At 38.8% G+C, this 20,916-nt stretch overlaps 1 protein-coding gene and 1 long non-coding RNA gene across 4 annotated transcripts; one reads left to right on the top strand and one right to left on the bottom strand.

Annotated features, from left to right (window-relative positions):
* The first annotated feature begins 296 nt into the window (after window positions 1–296).
* On the top strand, window positions 297–19,353 carry KCNV1 (potassium voltage-gated channel modifier subfamily V member 1). 2 transcript variants are annotated; one of them, XM_075213977.1, is made up of 3 exons: window positions 297–1,614; window positions 18,099–18,320; window positions 19,058–19,353. In XM_075213977.1, exons 1-3 carry the CDS (start codon window positions 591–593, stop codon window positions 19,087–19,089), a joined length of 1,278 nt encoding a protein of 425 aa, XP_075070078.1. In that variant the 5' UTR covers window positions 297–590; the 3' UTR covers window positions 19,090–19,353. The 2 variants fall into 2 exon arrangements, with proteins under 2 accessions (XP_075070078.1, XP_075070077.1); XM_075213976.1 differs by having other exon boundaries at window positions 18,099–19,353.
* Window positions 8,521–14,436, bottom strand: LOC142159246 (uncharacterized). 2 transcript variants are annotated; one of them, XR_012692932.1, is made up of 5 exons: window positions 14,316–14,436; window positions 12,673–12,951; window positions 11,233–11,318; window positions 9,555–9,661; window positions 8,521–9,195 (listed from the first exon to the last, which is right to left on the bottom strand). It is a non-coding gene; the product is annotated as an uncharacterized LOC142159246 (long non-coding RNA). The 2 variants fall into 2 exon arrangements; XR_012692931.1 differs by lacking the exon at window positions 12,673–12,951 and having other exon boundaries at window positions 14,316–14,423.
* Window positions 19,354–20,916: the final 1,563 nt, after the last annotated feature.

The raw sequence follows: 20,916 nt of genomic DNA, 5'->3' as shown, positions 1-20,916 counted from the left end.
TTTCTTACACACCTTCTTGCACTTTGTCATTTACACTGTATCACAAACAGTCTATGATAGAAACGCACCGATCACTTTTTCTTACCTGAAAAGTAACTAAGTAGTGTACAATAACCATAGAGAGGTTTATACACAAAAGGAAAAATGTGTGTATTATAAGAAGACAAACAATACGTGTATTTACAGTGAATGGTTGGAACGTTTTTATATGTGCGTCCACTATCCATGGTGCTGAAACGTGCGAGGACGCACTTGGTCCAATCCTGTGCACTGGGCGCTGTCCACACTGAGGTGCTGAACGCTCAGAGAAGCTTAATTCCACATTACTGTAACCTGCGATCAGACAGCGATACGTGAGCCCTCTTCTCACCTGCTACAGATAACTTTTCAACACCAAAGGGAGGGAATAGCCAAGACAAAGGAAACAATTGCCACCTCTGCATGTGCTATCCAAGCCGGAGAAGCAGAATACACTCTTTACAGGTAGTCACGACCAGGGAGAGAGAGAGTGAGAGAGCAGCAGCAGCAGATTGCAAGTAAGAAAACATCTGCTGATCGCGCTGGGGTTCCAGCACACATATATAGTCCTCATGCTCCCTCATCTGTTTTGCTCGGATGTCCCATCTCCACCTGATGATCAAGGGAGCCTCAGGGTGCACTCACATTCCGATAGCAGCAATGTGAAGCGTAAAACACCCTTTACTGCCTGCGATCATGGGGACACAGACTCTGCTCTATCATTGGACTCCAGCGTCTTTTGCAGCAACTATTCTGCAGCACCTCGGGATCATTTCACCATCAATGTCGGGGGCAGTCGGTTCATTATATCGCAGAAAACCTTGTCCAGCCACCCGCAGACGCGCCTGGGCAGGTTGGCAAACTCAGGAGGCGACGACGTGTATGACCTGTGCGATGATGCCAACTTGCTGGACAACGAGTATTTCTTTGATCGCAGCTCTCAGATGTTTGAGTATATCATGAACTACTACAAAACGGGGCGTCTGCACGTTATGGACCAGCTGTGCGCAGTGTCATTCCTGCAAGAGATTGAGTACTGGGGCATAGATGAGCTGAGCCTTGATCACTGTTGTAGGGATAGGTACTTTAGGAAGAAGCTTAGAATTGAGACACTAGACATCAAGAAGGATGAGGAGGAGATAGACTCTGAAGAGGAAGACTTCTCTGGGGTTGTATTCGAGCAAGTGAGACAGAAGCTATGGGACGTTCTGGAAAAACCTGGATCATCAGTAGCTGCTAAGACCTTTGGCACCGTCTCCATGACCTTCGTGGTTGTCTCCATAGCCAATATGGTTCTAATCTCATCTGATATCAACACCGTAGACCCCCCTCTTTTAAATGTTTTGGAATACATCTGCATATCCTGGTTTACAGTGGAGTTGGCTCTTAGGTTCCTCTGTGTAAGAGACAAGTGCCGTTTCATGAGAAGTATTGCAAACATCATAGACATTATTTCAGTCTTACCCTTCTACATCACTCTTATAGTGGAGACCTGGTTTGGAGAGAGTACCGACCTTGAGAACGTCGGGAGGATTGTCCAAGTTCTGAGGCTACTGAGATCATTAAGGATGTTAAAACTCGGCAGACATTCAACAGGTAATGTATTAGTTATTCATACCCACCAGAATAGAGTATTAATTATGCATGCAGCACTGTAGGTCAGGTTCAATTATATACTTTGAAGTTTTGGAAATACACACCATCATTAGCGTATTGGTCAGCAAAGAACTAACCATTACATTACTGTGAGCTAACCATGACTGTGAGCTTTGCTTACAGTAAGGTACAATCTCATGTATCAACTAACATACCAGGATTTACCAGGTTTTGTTTTCAAGAATTGTAGCGTAAAATCATAATGAAAGAGTTGTCAAAATTGAAACTTGTATTATCATAAAGAGGTTCTGGAAGGAAATGATATATTTCATTTAAAGCTAGGGTTATTATTTCTTCTGCACTGGAACTAAATATACTGTAGACATACACTACTTGCTGTGTGCATATTCTCAGCATACTGACATTAATACATATGTATACTGTAGGTTAAATATAAAGCACTTCTAGGAAATGAGGATAAAAAGATATTGCTTCCTGGAGATATTTATGATTGTGCTATGAGTGCAAAGGCTGGAGGCTACTGGGTGGCATTGGGCGGGGTTGTCCACTCTCTGCCCTCCGTCTGCCCTGGGTTGCCCTCCCTCTGCAGGGGCAAATGCAGGATTTGTAGAGGGGGGGTTTCCACACCACACCACCAGTGGGCATGGACAGCATGCACGGGGGCGTGGCTATAATATTAGATTGTGCTTGGCTGCTCTCCAACTCTTCCTATCCCATTAATATAGATGGGCAATGCTGCGTGCACTACTGTTAGGTGCATGCAGCTCTCCCTTTTCAAGCAGAACCGTGTGAAGTGGGAGCAGGGTCCAGCCACCTCAATTATACAGTGCTCCAGGCTTGGAGGGGGGATTCCAGGCACTAGCAACCCCCTTGATTTGCCTATGTTCTGCTCTATGTCTCCCTTCTCTTATCTCCCTTTGTGCCTCTCCTGTATATACTTATCAGATGAGTGACATACTGCATGGTCTTCTGGGAATGCACCCAGGGTTTGCCCTAAAAGTAAGGCAAGAAAATTCTGAGTGATGGTCCCTCTCAAAACTGTACTGCTGCTTCCTGCAAGCTTGAAGCTATTAAACTTCAACTATAGACAGTGGTTTTGTGAGCCCCACCATCCTTAATTGTTTTATTTAATAATAATAATAATGATTTATTTAGATGTATTTACAATTTAGATAAAACCTACCAGAATTTACACAATTTATACAGTAATCCCAAATCTCCATGAATTGAACCTTATTGGATTATTATTTTCAGTGGGATTTTCTATGCCCAATTCCAATTCAATTCAGTGTTGCAACAATCAGGTTCGGAGCTTGTTTTCACACCTCCTAGAAATGACCAATCTTTATGAAGTGGCCCACACTTTGTCATTATGTTTCTATTGGTGCAAATTATTCTGTGTAACGTTTCCTTATTATTAGTTTGGGGGATAGAAATATCAGAGTTTTGTTTCTAAACTTGATCTAGGTTTACCATTAGGACTGTTTTTATTATGGATAAATTATTCTATTATAATTAGGTGATCAATATCACTATACTTACGAAATTTGCTACATTCCAATAAGCTGCAAGGAGGGGAAATGGATGGAAACTATTTGTAAGAACCCCGTTCCATTTTAGACCTGTAGGTTCATTTTCTGACAAATATTATTATTATTATTATTATTATTATTATTCATTTTTATTTATAGGGCGCCACTAGGTATCCGTAGCGCCGTACAGGGACAGACAGAAACACGATACAGGGTGAGACAGCACAGTACAGTTAACAGAAATCACAGTAACTCAGAAGCTCAATGAACAGCTAGATTAGAGGTGAGCGCCCCCAGCGGGGTAGAGACAGGGGCCGGAGGACCTCACGGAGGAGACAAGGAGCTGGAGAGCAGAGTTAAGGTGGTGGAGAACAGAAGGAGAGGAGGCCCTGCTCGGAGGAGCGTACAATCTAAGGGGAGGGTAGGACGGACAGAGACACAATGGTAGGAGGAGGGAATGGGGAGAACGGAGGCAGAGACGGAGAGGGGGGGGAGAGGAGAATGAAAAGGAGGGAAGTAGGAGGGGGACAGGAGAGGGAGGGGGGTAGGGGGAGACTGGGAGGAGGTCAATGGGTGGGGGACGGAAGGGCTTTAATATACTAATATATATCTGAAAAGAGGAAGCTGGCATAGGGCAATCTCTAGAGATTGCTACAGAGGTTTAATATTCTACAATATATTACTGCAAAAAATCTTAAGTGCATTTGTCAGGAGAGGAACTATGGATGATAACACATATTAGGTTAATACTGTACATATAGTACCTATGATGACAATCCAATTAAATTGTATAGTCACAACCATTTAACCCTTTTACTGTCATAAACGTAGCCATTTTTGTTTTAATTACATCATCACCCCTTCTTAAATGCAAGTGCTCCTGAAAAAATGTTTGTTTTTTGCCTAATTGTGTCCAGTAAAGAATAGTGCAAATGATCGACATTGTTTTATGTTACCACTCTAAGAAAGCAATAATCCAACACAGGGAGCTGTAATCCCTTTGACTTTTCTCTGTCATATGTTTGGTCTCTGGAATCTGACCATGCCCCAAATAACATCACAGTGTACAACACCCTCAAGCATGTCATTAATATTCCTTGACATTTCTCCACACCCCTGAGTTAATTTATTGTGATAGGACTATCATACTGAATAAGATTGACAGGAGGGCTCAGAGATGATAATGGCATTATATGGAAGAGAAAGCAACTATGGCAGCTGCTCAAGGGGGGTTTCTTCAAGAAAACTACATAAAAACTACATCAATTCCTATAAAAATAATATTTTAATCACTTGTCCCTTAACATATACATTAGAAAAGTAAGAAGGAAAAATAAAAGCACGGCTAGAGCACATTTTAACTTGCACCTCCACCAGAAAGATAGTTCAAGTATTTTCTGCAATGTGCCTTGTTCATTGATAGAGTTAAATGTCCGTGAATGTCCACCCATAGGAAACAGCTTCAAATAACAATCAAGCAACAACAATACACATATTTCTAATTTAATCAAATCATGAATTAATCCCTGTTTATTGAATTCATGGGACGACCTTCACTAAAACCTTTCTCCTGTCCTGTCCTGGTCGGTTGCACCTTGTCCGTTTTAGATTTTAACAAAGTGCTCCCAAAACGTAGGTTGTCTACTGACAGACAGCTCCAACAGCAATGATTGGAAGTGTTACAACAAGTGTATGAGTTGCCATGTCATCACAGAGCTTAAAGACGGACAAACATGCAGACAGGAGTCAGTGCTGATAGTTATCTTGAATTTTCTAAAAGGTATATGATGGCGACATTGTATTATAATGATGTGTGTTATTATGACTATTTACTGAATAGTCATAATTAACTATTAATTAAAATGGACTTGTAATATAAATAGAGATGTAATATTATTAAATGAAAATATTAAATAATAAGAACAGAAAATTAAAAAATATAAAAAATGTAAAGCAGATGAATCTATTTCTCTCTGTTATAAAGTGCATGTGATCAATGAGTAGCCACAGCTGAGTATTTATAACTATTGTGCGATCACAACCTGACGGGAAATGTGAAGTGATTTTGTAGGTGTGATATTTTTTCCTGATGTTTGGTAATCTGACTTCCTTGGCAGACTGAATGCAATGGTAAAATAAGATCAAAGGTTGGAAATCACCATGATATGAATCAGGTTTACATTTTTAACAGAAAAAAGAGGGAGATAAAATAAGCCTACCTGTAACAATTTCAAAATATATTATACAATTTAAATTATGGCAGAGTTTATGTGTATAGGCAGACTGTGTTTTAGAAAATAGGCTTTATTATAACATTAAAAACAACTTAAGGAATCAGTACATAGCACATTGCAATAGTGAATATTAAAGGACGAGTAACCACATATATGAAAATAGCTTATATGATGATAGGAAAACCAAGGGGGTTTCCTAATGCCTGGAAACCCCCCTTAAAGCCTGGGGCACTGTATAATTAAGGTGGCTAGACCCTGCTCCCGCTTCACACAGCTCTGCTTGAAAAGGGAGAGCTGCGTGCACATAACAATAGTGCATGCAGCATTGTCCATGTATATTATGGGGATAGGGAGAGTTGGAGAGCAGCCAAGCACTGTCTAAAATTATAACCACGCCCCCATGCATGCTGGTCACGCCCACTGGTGGCATGGTGTGGAAACCCCTCTCTACAAATCCTGCATTTTCCCCTGATGATATAATTTGATAAGATGCTAGGAGACTTCTCTCATGGATATTGGACAACAATCCCAAATAGAAATAATGGTTCAGAGAGAGAGAAAGAGAGAGAGATCCTATATGCTACTACAAGACTTATCTTCATCTCTCACCGCCCAACATCTGCTGGACCCTCCCGCCCTCTTAGTTCTACCTCTGTCCTGCACCTTGTCTCGTCTCTGGTAACCACCTCTCACTCTGGCCTACAAGACATCTCCCGTGCTGCTCCCCACTTATGGAATTCCCTAATCTAGCTATTCATTGAGCTTCTGAGTTACTGTGATTTCTGTTAACTGTACTGTGCTGTCTCACCCTGTATCGTGTTTCTGTCTGTCCCTGTACGGCGCTACGGATACCTAGTGGCGCCCTATAAATAAAAATTAATAATAATAATAATATCAGTTGAAGTATCAAAAGCCTCAGTCCTTTGCCCTTTGTTATTTTTCTATGTCTATAATACTTCCCTTAGAAAACAAGTATCATCTCTATGCATATAATAACCAAATATATCTAACCTATCTGGTCCTTTCACAATCTTCATATGCTGATGTTACTGAATGTCTTTCTGCCATTTCTTCTTGGATATCCTCTCACTACCACAAGCTCAATCTTTTAAAAACTGCGCTAATGATATATCCAAGAGCCCACAAAGCTAACTACTTGATATCTTTATTTATGTTGAGAAAACAACGATAAACCTTTCAGGCTTGTGGCTTAGGTCTGATCCTTAACTGAGAACTGTCTTTTGTTCCCCATATCCAATCTGTATCCACATTCCGTTACATGCATCTAAGAAACATTTCCAGAATACAAACATATCTCATAAAAGACACTGCAAAAAAATTGACCCATACATTGTTCTTCTGCTTTAACTATTGCTAATACTTTCTCACAGGTCTTCCCCTAACCAAACTTTGAATTCAGCCTTGTAACATCGTCTTCTACTGTTTCTCTGCTGCGTCAGTCACTACATTGGTCAACTGCATTTTTACCAAATCCAAAATAAAATACTTCTACTAACATACAAGACGATAAACAAAACTACACCAACATATATGTCTTCATTTGTTTCAAAATATCGCCTAATTTGACCTCTCTACTCCTACCAAGATCTGCACTGCTCATTTACACTTATTACCTTATAAAACTTTACTCAGAATGTACCCAATCCTTCATACAATAAGACTTTCCCCAAGCCTTCAAACCTTCAAGCATTCTCTAAAAATCCCCCTCTAAAGACAAAGGGCCTGATTCATTAAGGATCTTAACTTGAGAAACTTCTTATTTCAGTCTCCTGGACAAAACCATGTTACAATGCAAGGGATGCAAATTAGTATTCTGTTTTGCACATAAGTTAAATACTGCCTGTTTTTTCATGTAGTACACAAATACTTGATAGCTTATTTGTACACTGAAATTTAAAGTTGATATTTGTGTGCTACATGAAAAAACAGTCAGTATTTAACTTATGTGCAAAACAGAATACTAATTGGCACCCCTTGCATTGTACCATGGTTTTGTCCAGGAGACTGAAATAAGAAGCTTCTCAAGTTAAGATCCTTAATGAATCAGGCCCAAAGTTATCAAATTCCCAAACCACCCCCTTTGTGCTCATTTTACTCAAACCACCCCATATGCGCTTTTCAACACCTCTCCTTCCCCCAGTAACCATGAAGTTTCCCTGTGTGCCTCAGACTCCAAACTAATATGCAATACCTTGCATTAAATGTATGGATGAAGAGAAGAGACCACATGGTGCTGACTTCTACTAGTGCTGCGTGACCTGCTGATCTTTCCCTGAGGTCCCAGCTGTTATTAAATAAGTAAAGTTCGGTGGGGTAAAAAACAGAGAATAAAAGCTAGGGCCAAACGCCAGAAAGGGACCACGAAGAAGGCTGGGGGTCGGCATGTCTCTGGTGGTCTGAAGGTCTACTTTTGCCCATCACTACCATAGACGCATCAGCCATGTGCTTACCATCCTGGTGCTGGTTCCACTATGACAGGGGAATCCTAAGCTCTTGGGGCTAGATTTACTAAACTGCCGGTTTGAAAAAGTGGAGATGTTGCCTATAGCAACCAATCAGATTCTAGATGTCATTTATTTAGTACATTCTGCAAAATGACAGCTAGAGTCTGATTGGTTGCTATAGGCAACATCTCCACTTTTTCAAACCCGCAGTTTAGTAAATATACCCCTTGGTCTCTCTGGTATACTGGGAGCCAGCACTGGTTCTTTAGCACAGGTGCTGCTTGAGGATTTTTGGGTAGGAAAGAGGCACTCTGAACATTTTTTTGCTTATTTATTAGCTTTTACAAAAACCACACACTAAGGCTAGATGTTTAATTCACATATGGTTTTAACATACTGTGTGGCTTTTTAAAACCACCTTACATTGCCTGGAAGTTGGTAAATCCTAGCCTTTGGGTCTATAAAACCTGGAATCAAGACTGATGACTAACAGATACAATTTCCTTCTTGCACAAAGTGTCAAGATCTCATCTGCACCAATTCTGACATCGTCCTCAAGAAGAATAAAAGACGAACAAATTCATTTCTCTTTTTAACTCTCTTTGAAAAGATGCTCTTCAACGCCGACAAAATACAGATCAGCACTGTACACAGTTTAAATAAAAGTACCTTTTTATTTTCATGTCACTAATGTCAAAAACAGCCATTTCATAAGGGGCATCTTGACCCACTTATCATTTCTATTTCCTATTTCACACTACATAAAGGAAAGAAAAGACTGCAGAATACAGGAGTAAGAAGGGAGATGAATTGGTTCTATTGAGCCTGTAACCAGGGGACTGTGTTTTTTTGGGGTAAGACGCTATTTGGTATTTGTGCTAGCATTTTAGTAGGATAATTTCTCCAAAGATCATTATTCTTCACGGATTTGTCTGGAATATGTTCAATGACAATATACATCTGAACTCCAGAATGGAACTATATATTTCACTTAACTAACCTAATTGGGCATATAGTGCAAATAATACAATTTGGGTTCCCACAATTCACTTACTGATAATAAGACAACATTTTGACTACATTTTAGTCGCTAAGAAAAGTGACAAGCAAGTTAAAGAGCCACAATTTCAGGTAAATTTGACCTTTTTAGTAGTTATAGATAACAACGTACTTCTAAGGCAAAAAAACTAAAAGCAGAATTCATCCAGGAGTTCAGACATATCTCTGTTGAACATGTTGGTTGTAACAGATTTCTGGTTTAAAAGTTTTGTTGATGATTCATAATCCAGGTAGACATGGAAGTATTCACTCTTGGCACAGAGAGTACCTCTGAAGGAGAAAGAGAAAGATAGTGAAAGAAAGAAAGACATATTTCTTTCTTCTTCACACTGATTTGCCATATTTGTACAGATGACTAAGGCGGGCTGTAATGCCCTACAAAAAGTCATAAACACATGTTTCATGAAAATAGTTTGATTAACTCCATTGTCTGTTTTAACAACAGGGATGTACATAACAATAATATATCTAAGGCATCGGTATATCAATCTGTATGAAAAATAATAAACAGTGGTGTCTATAGGACATATTGGTTTTGGGGTGGACAAGGGAAATGTCGGTTTGCCTTTGAAGGCTGTTGCAGGCCGCTAGCGGTTAATGTAGTAGGAAAGAAGACTGACTGTCCATACCGGATTCGGTGAGACGTGTCCTACTTGATGGAGTGAACCTTCAGCAACACCTCTGTCTCCAGCCACTAACAGAAGGGATACACAAGCAGGGGAATTCCCCTGTACACCTTGCAGAGACGAGACAAGAGACATTAGAAAGAAGAACGAGGGGAAGACAAACGAAGTTAGAGCCAGAGCTGGAGGCTGACAGATGAGGAACATCAACAGAAGAAAAAGAGGAGCTGCTGATAGAGGAATTTACATGGAAGTAAGGGCAGGAGGTGAAGACTGAGATAAGAGGAAAAATAAGGGGGGCCATTTAGTGAGACTAACAGATGAAGATAGAACAAGAAAAAGAGAGAGACTGACAGGAAAAATAAGAGAAGCTGTTTAGAAAGATGGACAGGAAAAGTTTTAAGTGGAGGGAGAAAAATGAAGTAACAGAGTCATAAAGAGAAACAGTAAAAGAATAAGGACATAAACAGTAGGAAGCAGAATAAAACAGACTAGAATAAATGTAACAGACTTAGGGGTATATTTACTAAACTGCTGTTTTGAAAAAGTGGAGATGTTGCCTATAGCAACCAATCGGATCCTAGTTATCATTTATTTAGTACATTCTACAAAATGACAGCTAGAATCTGATTGGTTGATATAGGCATCATCTCCACTTTTTCAATATCACAATTTAGTAAATATACTTAGAGAGAGATCACAGAGAATAAGAGTATAGACATAATGCACAGTGTGTAATAGAGAATAGGGGTCGCTATTCAGGTACTGTATCAGGTAGATTTAGATGAATGAGGAAACTTATTTTTGGAGAAAGAAAACCTGTAGGTACTAAATATACTTAAAAGGACTGATTTAGTAAAAGACTAATTTCAATAAGAGTAAGACAAATGACAGGTAGAGTAGCATAAAAAGTTCTTCAAGTAAAGATAGTGACAGGCAGGAAGATGTCCTTAGAGGGAATTTAGAGGGAAGTTAACCTGAGCTGACAGAGACAGAGACAAATAACAGACAGAGAGCAACACAGGGGAGACATTTCAAGGATTCAGGGTAGACAAGGAAAGCATCAGAGGGAGAGAGACAGTGACTTAGAAAGTGATAAGAAGAAGCAGAGAGTGAAAGGCAGGTGAGTGAGAAGAGTACAGCAGTGAGATCAAGGACTGAGACCAGAAACCAGAAAGTCTACTCAAACAACAGGAGAGCTTCCAGTGCAACCTAGAAAACATCAAAATGGAGGACCAGGTTTCCAATATACAACCCTTTCATAGGCAAACCAAGGGGGATTTTCCTAGTGCCTGGGAACCCCCCTCCAAGCCTGGGACACTGTATAACTGAGGTGGCTTGACACTGCCCCCACTTCACACGGCTCTGCTCGAAAAGAGAGAGCTGCATGCACCTAACAGTTGCCCATGTACATTATGGGGATAGGTAGAGTTGGAGAGCAGCCAAGCACTGTGTAAAATTATAGCCACGCCCCCATGCATGCTGGTCACGCCCACTGGTGGCGTGGTGTGGAAACCCCCCCTCTACAAATCCTGCATTTGCCCCTGCCTTTAGAAACAGGGTCAACCAGAAGGACAACACTAGGGGATCCCTCCAAGAAGGCAAGCCTGCATCCTGGATTAGAGTCAATTATCCCATGCAAGACATTGCTAATAGATCAACGCTGACATGGATCTAATACTACCTGCTGTTTCAGTCGCTGTGAGATCCATTTAGCGATAGAAATAAGTAAAACCTACTTCAGTCTCTAGTATCTCCTAGAGGTACCTCCTAGTTGGAAAACACAAAAACAAAAAAACTTTAAGAAAAATAGTTTTTAAATCAATAAAGAAAAGTAAAAAAAAAAAATAAGAACATACAGACCCTTGAGTCCTGCGCTTTAAACTAGACAAATAAATATCAAAGTTATTTTTTTGGACTTTTCATTATGCATAAAAGTAACTATGGGAAAGTTTAAGGAAAAGTATGGGATTTGTACAATTTTATCTATCTCCCCCTATATGATGCCTGAAAAATGAAGAGCTGTGTAAATCAATGTGCTACGAAAACAAACTCATATACTGTATGTATGTCTTCATTTGGGAAGATAACAAACTTAATAAGTTATCTGTCTAAAATAGAGCAGAGAAAACTATGAAAATGGGCGCGGTCATGAAAGTATAAACCAATTCCCGTCTCAAAGGGGTTAAAATAAATTCTAGTGAATTTTTTTTACACTTTTACATTATACGTACAATGACAATGATTAAAATACCAGTTATGTGTCGTGAAGGCCAGGATATCTACAGCCAAACGGTATAGCAGTACTACAGAAAAACTAATTTGATACCAGGAGTACATCAGATGGCAGATAGATACTAGGAATACAATGGATAGCTGACAGATACCAGGAATACAACGAATAGCTGCATATAATAAGACTAAAGAGAATGACTGTCAGACACCCGGATACAGCGGATGACTGATAGATACCAGGAGTACAGCAGATCGCTGATAGATAACAGGAGTACAGCGGATGGCAGACAGATACTAGGAATACAACGGATAGCTGACAGATACTAGGAATACAACGAATAGCTGCAGATAATAAGACTAAAGAGAATGACTGTCAGACACCCGGAATACAGCGGATGACTGAAAGATACCAGGAGTACAGCAGGTCGCTGATAGATAACAGGAGTACAGCAGATGGCAGACAGATACTAGGAATACAACGGATAGCTGACAGATACTAGGAATACAACGAATAGCTGCAGATAATAAGACTAAAGAGAATGACTGTCAGACACCTGGAATACAGCGGATGACTGATAGATACCAGGAGTACAGCGGATGGCTGACATATACCAGGAGTACAGCGGATGGCTGACATATACCAGGAGTACAGCGAATGGCTGATAGATATCAGGAGTACAGCGGATGGCATGCAGATACCAGGAGTACAGCAGATGGCTGCAGATACCAGGAATACAGCAGAGAGATGACAGATACCAGGAATACAGCATAGAGATGAGAGATACCAGGAATAGAGCTGATGGCTGACAGATACCAGGAGTACAGCAGATGGCTGCAGATACCAGAAATACAGCAGAGAGATGACAGATACCAGAGAAAATAGAATTACCAGAAACACACTGGAATGGATGAAATAAGCAGGAATACACTGGAACAGATGTAATAATCAGGAACACAGGAGCCGGAAGCCAACTTAACAGGGCAAGAGACTCCATAAACCGGCCCCATCTTGCAGCCAGAGCTCCATTATATAGTAGGACGTAAATAGAGAGCGTGGAGGTAGGAGCCAATGAGAGGGGAAAAGAGTCTTTACATAGAACGGACATGTGCGCACGCCGGAGGATCCGAGATGGTGACCACCAGGAAATAGGAGAACCCGCAGCACTGCCTGGGAGAACCAAGAGAGTGTATTGGACCCTGGGAAGCGCACAAGAAGGCTCAGCCTGTGACAGCAGACTGAAAAGTATATCAGAAATGATATGTGGGGTCTCATTTCTGTGCACAGTAATAGGGTCTGCAGTGTTGAACTTAATATAAGTGCTCACTTAAAAAACATGAGTGATTCTATCTAGAACAGACACTGACGGCCCCTGTTACACTGCACAGCAATGACCTTAGACATATGATTTCTTATGTACTCAGTACGCTGCCTACTGAGAGAAGTGACTTATACAGTACATCAATACCAACAAGTAACTGAGAGCAAGAGTTGGGTCTTCTTAGATGATAACATCCTTTTTTATAGCTGTTCTGTCATTATGGAAAAATAAAAATATGTAGTTGGGTATTTTCCAATATATAATAGTGTTACAATCTAACAAATATTATTGTTTAACAAAGATATTTATGGAGTGGATAAAACCTATTAAATTGGATTTCACATCCCAAATAATATCCAACAATAGGGAATGTAATGCCAGGGTTATTAAAAATAAATGTATGACAAAGTTCAAGACTCTTTTATATCACATATTCTTCATAGCCCCAAACATAAATAATTAACATTCCATGCTACTTGTGAACTCGTGAGACATTAATATATGACTAAAATAATTATTATTAAATAGAGTTGTTCATCCTTTAACCTTCTCTGTTATTGCAGAGCTGACGCTACAGGCACTCGGTTATTAAAATTCTCAGCAGCTTCCCGGAGGAGCAGGTCTGTGGTGGAACACGGTCAAAAAGTCATACATATGTATCAATATTCAGCCGAGCATGATAGAAAAATGCAAAGTATTTGACGTAAGACATCCTGTAGGTTACACGTTTATCTCATTCAACACAGCAGGAACAGAGATAATGTACTATAACATGCTTTATTTCCTGGATTTAATATCTAATGCACACATCAAATAGGATTCTCTACTATATTGTGTTATTATTACTTATAGGTCCAATATTTTCACTGCGCAGTGTATAATGTGCAATACACGTAACGATACAACAGTAAGATATAATGCCCGGTTGAAGGTCCCACTCTGCACCAGTCTACAATCAGTCTTCAGTAGGCTGTGGTACACCTACCATATAGAGAATCTAACTTGCTTTGCTAAAAGCTTAACAAAAACAGTCTGTAAAATCTTGACTTGATTACAGACTGTTTTTGTTGAGCTTATTCTGTAGTAAGTTATAATCTCAATGAGATTATAATTTACTACAGAATAAGTTCCTCATTCTCACCTCTATTTTTAGAGACAGAAGATCCACCTTAACCAAACCCCCCATCCATTGCCCCTCCTTTCCCATTTTTACTTGTCAGGCGCCGTCCCTGCATCTCCTCTCTTATCGGGGACAGACGCCGCTCTCCTGTTCCAGAGCGCCCGTTGCTAGGCAACAGGATGCTCCCTCCGGCCGGAATTCGGACGCATGCACGTCGGTTGCCATGGCAACGGGATGCACTCCCTGGCTTCCTGTCGGCGGTCAGCCAGACTGTCCACTGTCCACCAATGAGTGAGCACTTACCTGTATATATGAGAGACTCTGGCACCACTAGGGTGCCAGAGTAACTAGGTCTCCTATCATCATCATCATCATCATCATCATCTATTTATATAGCGCCACTAATTCCGCAGTACCTCTGCAGTTCTTTCTGTATCCTGACTGACTTTCTGTGCACCAACCAGGCTTGTCCTAACCCCGCTTTGGATTCTCCTCTGGTCTGTTCCGTGCACTCTGGTTTAGACCCTTGGCCTGCTGACCCTTGGCTTCGTCTACTGCCTGGTACCTCGCTTGTCCATATGGTTTTGGGTGCCTCTGTGTTAACCTGGCAGTGACTAAAATTACTTAAAGCTATCTTAACTGGAAAAAGACATAAAGGAGAAAACTTACTAATGAGCAGTTTTGTGCGTGATTTGCAAACGCCATTCGTTGGTTGTAGTTCTCATATCCAAACTACAAGAATTACTATCCTGCATTTTGGAGTCAAACCACATCCAGTGTGATGCCGTTTGCAAACCCGTAAACCAATAAAATGAGTTCAGGCCGAAACGCTTGCAGCTAAAAGGAATGTAAACTATACGGTTTTACCCCTAATATTTTCTACAAGCCCAGTCCATTAAACTCTGCCGCTACCAGGCCTGGTTATGTTAGCATTGAACTGACAGGCTATTATTTAATACTAGACCTGTCAATTGTTTCCTTACCCGTGTATGACCTCCTACCTCTTTCTTGTTGCTTTTAAAGAAAATATTTTGTGATTGTTACGGTTATTTTAGCAACCACTTAAAGTGGATGTGGAGTGGGATTGTTTATTCCCCAAAAATAAATTAGTATAAAAAAAAACACAATAAAGTATTTTGTGTATGCTAAAATATTGACCTTCTTTTTGAGAAATTTTATATTGTATTTTACAATATTTTAAAAAAAAGATCCACAGTTGTGACCAGGACAGGTTCCGTATATGTATGTATGAATTCAGTATACTATACTGTATGTATTAAGTGCATTATTTTATGCAGAGTCTTTTCTACTTGCAATAAACAATACAAAATGGGAATAGTAAGTACAGGATAAGAACATTAGTGCAGAGGTCTTTGCTCAGAGGAACTTACAATTTATAAATCAATAATGCCAGATATATACATCTAATGGTGCTACATACAAGTGGTATATATAATATCAGTGCTTTTTTTGTCATAGAACTCACCGGAACTGAGTTCTGGCACTTTTATTCGACAGATTTTCGAAGTTTTAAAAGTAACTTTTGAACATTTGATGTTTGGTCCACGTGGACTTAAGTCGCCCTGTCAAGCGTAGCAGGTCGGCGGCAAAATCATTATAACGGTGCATGCGGGCTGCTTGTGTATCAAGTCCGATGCATGCGTGCTTCGTCCGCGCTGGTTGTCATGGCACTGCTTGGCTTGTGGCGCTGCTCAGCTTGTGATTGGTCGTGCAGTAGCGCGCTGAGTGCTTACTGTGGGCGGCGCCCGTTATGTTTCGTTACACAACTGACGTGTGTGGGTGTGTGTACAGTGATTGACTACGTGATGTGAGTTCCGTCACCTGACATCAGAGGCAACCACAACTATAGAAAAACACTCTTAGCTACATACACAACTATTGATGAAAATATATCTGTGTTGTTATTATGTAATTTTATGATTACTCAGCTTTGAAAATCTGAACTGTTTTGCATATTGTATATTGCACATCTAAATAGATATCCAATTCTGCATTAAAATTTGACTTGCACATTTTAACAAGACTAAATGTAAGTATTTATTTGAACTAGGAACACAATCTTTATGATGGATATTACTGTACGTTTCATGTTATAACATTTAGGAATGTATTAAAATATTAACATGAAATAAAATTTAGTTTTGCAAATTTATGTTTTTGAATTGTAGAAAACATGCAAAGAAATAAAATGAATCAATTTCCATAAATATTAAATGTGTCACGATACCTAGTTGAGTGTATATTTATTTAAATACATTTCTTTAATTGTAAATTACCTCAAATTATATAATTATTGTTGATTGAATAAAATTGTATTTTACAGAAAGTCTATTATACAGTATAAATAGCTACACTTCTTTTTACACTAAATATTATTTAAATAAGGAACTAAACTTGCAAAGGAGGGTTTAGTGTTCTTCGTATACTCAATAAAAACTATAAATTACATTTCAGTTTTTCACACAAAAGATCATTTACAGAAGTGATAAAATGAGACTTTGGCTTAAGTTGGTCTTCTCAACATGTATTCCAATATATGAAACTAACATCCCCTATTTTTAATACAGAGTACAGCTTGAATAGCATTATTTGTGTCTTTGGTCAGTGTAAAGGATCCTATTCTTCATCTGTTTAATGTGCTCACGCCCCTCTTACACCCAAGTTATTAGCTCTTTAAAATAATTACTAATTTAGTATTTGTGGTAGAGCACAATACTATGTAGTGCTGCATATATATATATATATATATATATATATATACACACACACACATATATATATCTATATCTATATATATATATATATATATATATACACATATGTATGTATGTATACAGACAGATAGTTAGATAGGTAGATAGATACACCGCATGGATAGATATATAGATAGATAGACATGAGATAGATAGATAAATAGATAGCTAGATAGATAGATAGATGTAGCTATATATATTCAAAGGGACTGCACTCACATCCAAATATTCCATATTCCTCCATAAACTTGGTAGACCACCACAATAGAATTGAGAAAGACAGGACACTCACCAGTTCAGGCAAATAGGTGCATTTATTTATTTGTATATGACTTCAGAGAATTTTATTTGCAGTTAGACTGATAGTGAGGACTGCTGTATTTGTTCTGAAATGTTAAAATGACATTAGTGTTTCCTGGTAAGCAGCTCACTTAACTGTGACACTAAGCTTGGTAAAGATTTTTAAAAGTAGATGAGTGTTGTTGTACAGAGAAAGCATAATAATAGTGCTTGTAATTTGTTAGTTATATAGCACTTTTCTCACAATAAGACTCCAAGCACTTTACATTGTTGCAGAGGTTGAGGCAGCCATCTTGGATGCGTTCAGTTGCTCTTCTATGGAATCATTCATATAAGTCTTCGTCCCATTGGATCTTACAGCCTAAATTCTCTAGCACCCATACACTAGGGTCCAATTTTTTCTGAAGTTAAGGTAACTTACCAGAGTACCCTGAGGAAACACACGCAAACACAAGGAAAAGATACAGGTTGGTTCAGGGTAGGAATCGGACCCATGACCGCTGCACTGTGGGTCAGCAATGTTAACCATTGCGCTACAGGGCTAGCAAGTACAATAGACTACAAAAGGAGAGATTCAGTTCAGCGCAATGTGTCTTCAGAATGTCAATGGAGACCCATGAACGTAGATCGCGGTAGCGGTGATGTCAAGCAGCACATTGCTGGCAATTGAATTTCCACCCAAATATAAAAAAAAACCAACAGACTCATATTTATGATGAATACGATTGAAATAAGTTTTCATTATAATTCCATTTGCTGTAAATACTGTACAGTCAATAACCATTTTATGTCATTATCACAGGTTTAAAGTCTTTAGCAATGACAATTGCTCAGTGTTATGAAGAAGTCGGCCTCTTGCTTCTCTTCTTGTCGGTGGGTATTTCCATATTCTCCGCCCTGGAATATGCCGTTGAATTCAACGTCCCCGACACGCCGTTCACAAGTGTTCCAAGTGCCTGGTGGTGGGCCACAACCTCCATGACAACAGTAGGCTACGGAGATATCAGACCGGACACCACGTTTGGTAAAATTGTTGCCTTTTTGTGCATTTTGTCAGGAATCTTGGTTTTGGCATTACCGATTGCCATCATAAACGACCGATTTGCTGCTTGTTACTTTACATTAAAAATGAAGGAAGTGGCTTTGAGGCATAGAGAGGCTTTAAAGAAACTAATGAAAAACCTAAGTACAGAATCAGACATAAATGTTAACTTAAGAGACGTCTACGCTAAAAGTGTGATGGAAATGTTACGGCTGAAATCAAGAGAACGGGCGAGTACAAGAAGCAGCGGAGGGGATGACTTCTGGTAACTCCTGTTTTTGTTTTTTCCCAAAAAGATTTTTTTTGGTTTCTGTTTTTGGTTGTTTTTTAGGGTTCCTATGTCTAAGTAAATTACACTGTTATTTATTTTGGTTTACTGGATGTGGAGTTTCATTATAATTATCGTTCACTTATCAATGTAAAATAGTTTATTGTAGTTTTATACTTTAGGAAAATTGTTTATTTCCATATCTGTTTGCTTTGCATTGATCACTAATATGAGATTAATATAGATTCAATATCAAGGACAACTAAATTAGGATATGAGACATGAGAAAATATGAGAAATATGGGAGATATGTAAAAAATGTGTTCATTTTGTATTATAATGTAATGACTTGGCACAATTTGGATGCTTCAACATTTATCTTGACAAACTCTTAATTACTTGGTTTAAATCTACTATTGGAATCTTTCTAAAACTCATTTCTTTAAACTAGTGTTAGCCAGTGATCACAGAATCAGGCATTAAAGGCTGATTATAAATGAGCCACCACGTGATTGGTTTTCGTCTTACACTGTGTTATCCTCTTCGTCCAGGTACGTCCCCGCTGGCCCACCACGATAAATATTCCAATACCACCATAGGGTTACATCCCCCTTAAGCAACTTCATCTGTAAGAGTTTTATAAATGTTAACTTTAAGTATTGTTACATTAGCAGCAGATTCATAAAGTAATGTACTATTGATATATTTTATATACAATCAAAAGATTAAATTAAATATTAGTCAACTAAGATTAAGCCATATCGTTATTTCATTTAATGTAATTAAAACGTATATAATAAATAGATAGAATTTAAAACCATATTTAAAATATATATTTTACAAATTCTTTAGTGCACATTTTTAAGGTAACATATCTTGAATTCCAAAAACAATCAATTTCATGAAACACCAGTTTTACATACTTAAGGTTCCATTTATTAAGGCAAAACTTGAAGATAGAGAAACGCATTTCCATTCTTTCCCACACATTCGTCTCCTATTGGCTGCTTTGTTCGTGCCTGAAGGATGAGTCGAGGCGGAGTAAGAGCACGCATGGTAATGAGATTATTCATTGTGGTGCTCTCTCCCCTTCAGGTGTCAGATTTTAACTTTGCACTATTTTGGAGCAGGGTCACATTATATGTAATAACTAAATACTACGTATGGCTATGGTCTTCTCCAAATATTGAGCCCTGGGGCTCTATGTATGTTAGTGCGATATATATATAGTATATATCGGGACATATTTACTAAACTGCGTGTTTGAAAAAGTGGAGATGTTGCCTATAGCAGCCAATCAGATTCTAGTTAGCACTTATTTAGTACATTCTACAAAATGACAGCTAGAATCTGATTGGTTGCTATAGGCAACATCTCCACTTTTTCAAACCTGCGGTTTAGCAAATATACCCCATGGTCTTTAGTGTAATATGCGAAAGCAAGATTCCCACTACTCCACAGACACACCATTTACTATACACGAGACATGGTTTTCTAGGAATAGTCAGATTTCTGAGGACACTAGAGGGTGTGGCCATCTGAAAAAGTGGTATGATTCAATCCATAATTGGAACAGTTTAGACAGATTGGGTCGTAGCTAGGGTGGATTAAGGGCATAGACCAATTTGTCCTAATTTTCTAGTTGGGAATATTGACAGGTATGACATAAAACCACCTACACTATTTTGACTATTTAAAAAAGCTTTTGAGATATTTTCCAAATAATCAATTTAAATAGTTAAAAAAGTGTGACTTGTATAATATAGTCAAGTTACATCATTGTTCTTAAAACAGGAAAGAAATCAAAAGTGAAGAGGGAATTAAATAATTGGGCAAAAAGTAACCAATCACAGCATTGCCATTAAATGAGAATGATCTAATAACAAAATGTATAGAGTACAGAGCCATAGGAATGGGAGTTTTACCCTTTCTCTACTGATAATTGCTCCAATGACTCCACCATTAGTTTTACGTCCATTGTATTCAGTGATTGTACTTTCCATACATAAATGAATATGGACTGGTCGGTGCGGCCAAAACATTTAATTGCTTTCTGCATTAATGCTGAGTTTTAAACTCTCTGCTCTTTCTTAAATAGGCAAAGGTTCCTCTACAATTGATTTTGCCCCACGTTACGGTAAAAAACAAAGAACTCTGCCAAACTTTTATAAATTGGCGAAAAATTACAATATCTTTTTCAAAGTGTAAAGTATACGAAAACCCGACTTTGGACCTTAGGTAATAGGTAATTTTATGTCTTGTAAAGATGCTCAGGGACCCTTCACCTGAACAGCTAAAGGAACCTCAGAC

The sequence above is a fragment of the Mixophyes fleayi genome, chromosome 5 (genome assembly GCF_038048845.1).
Source record: "Mixophyes fleayi isolate aMixFle1 chromosome 5, aMixFle1.hap1, whole genome shotgun sequence".
Classification (NCBI taxonomy): Eukaryota; Metazoa; Chordata; class Amphibia; order Anura; family Limnodynastidae; genus Mixophyes; species Mixophyes fleayi.
This window is presented reverse-complemented; position numbering and strand designations above follow the sequence as displayed.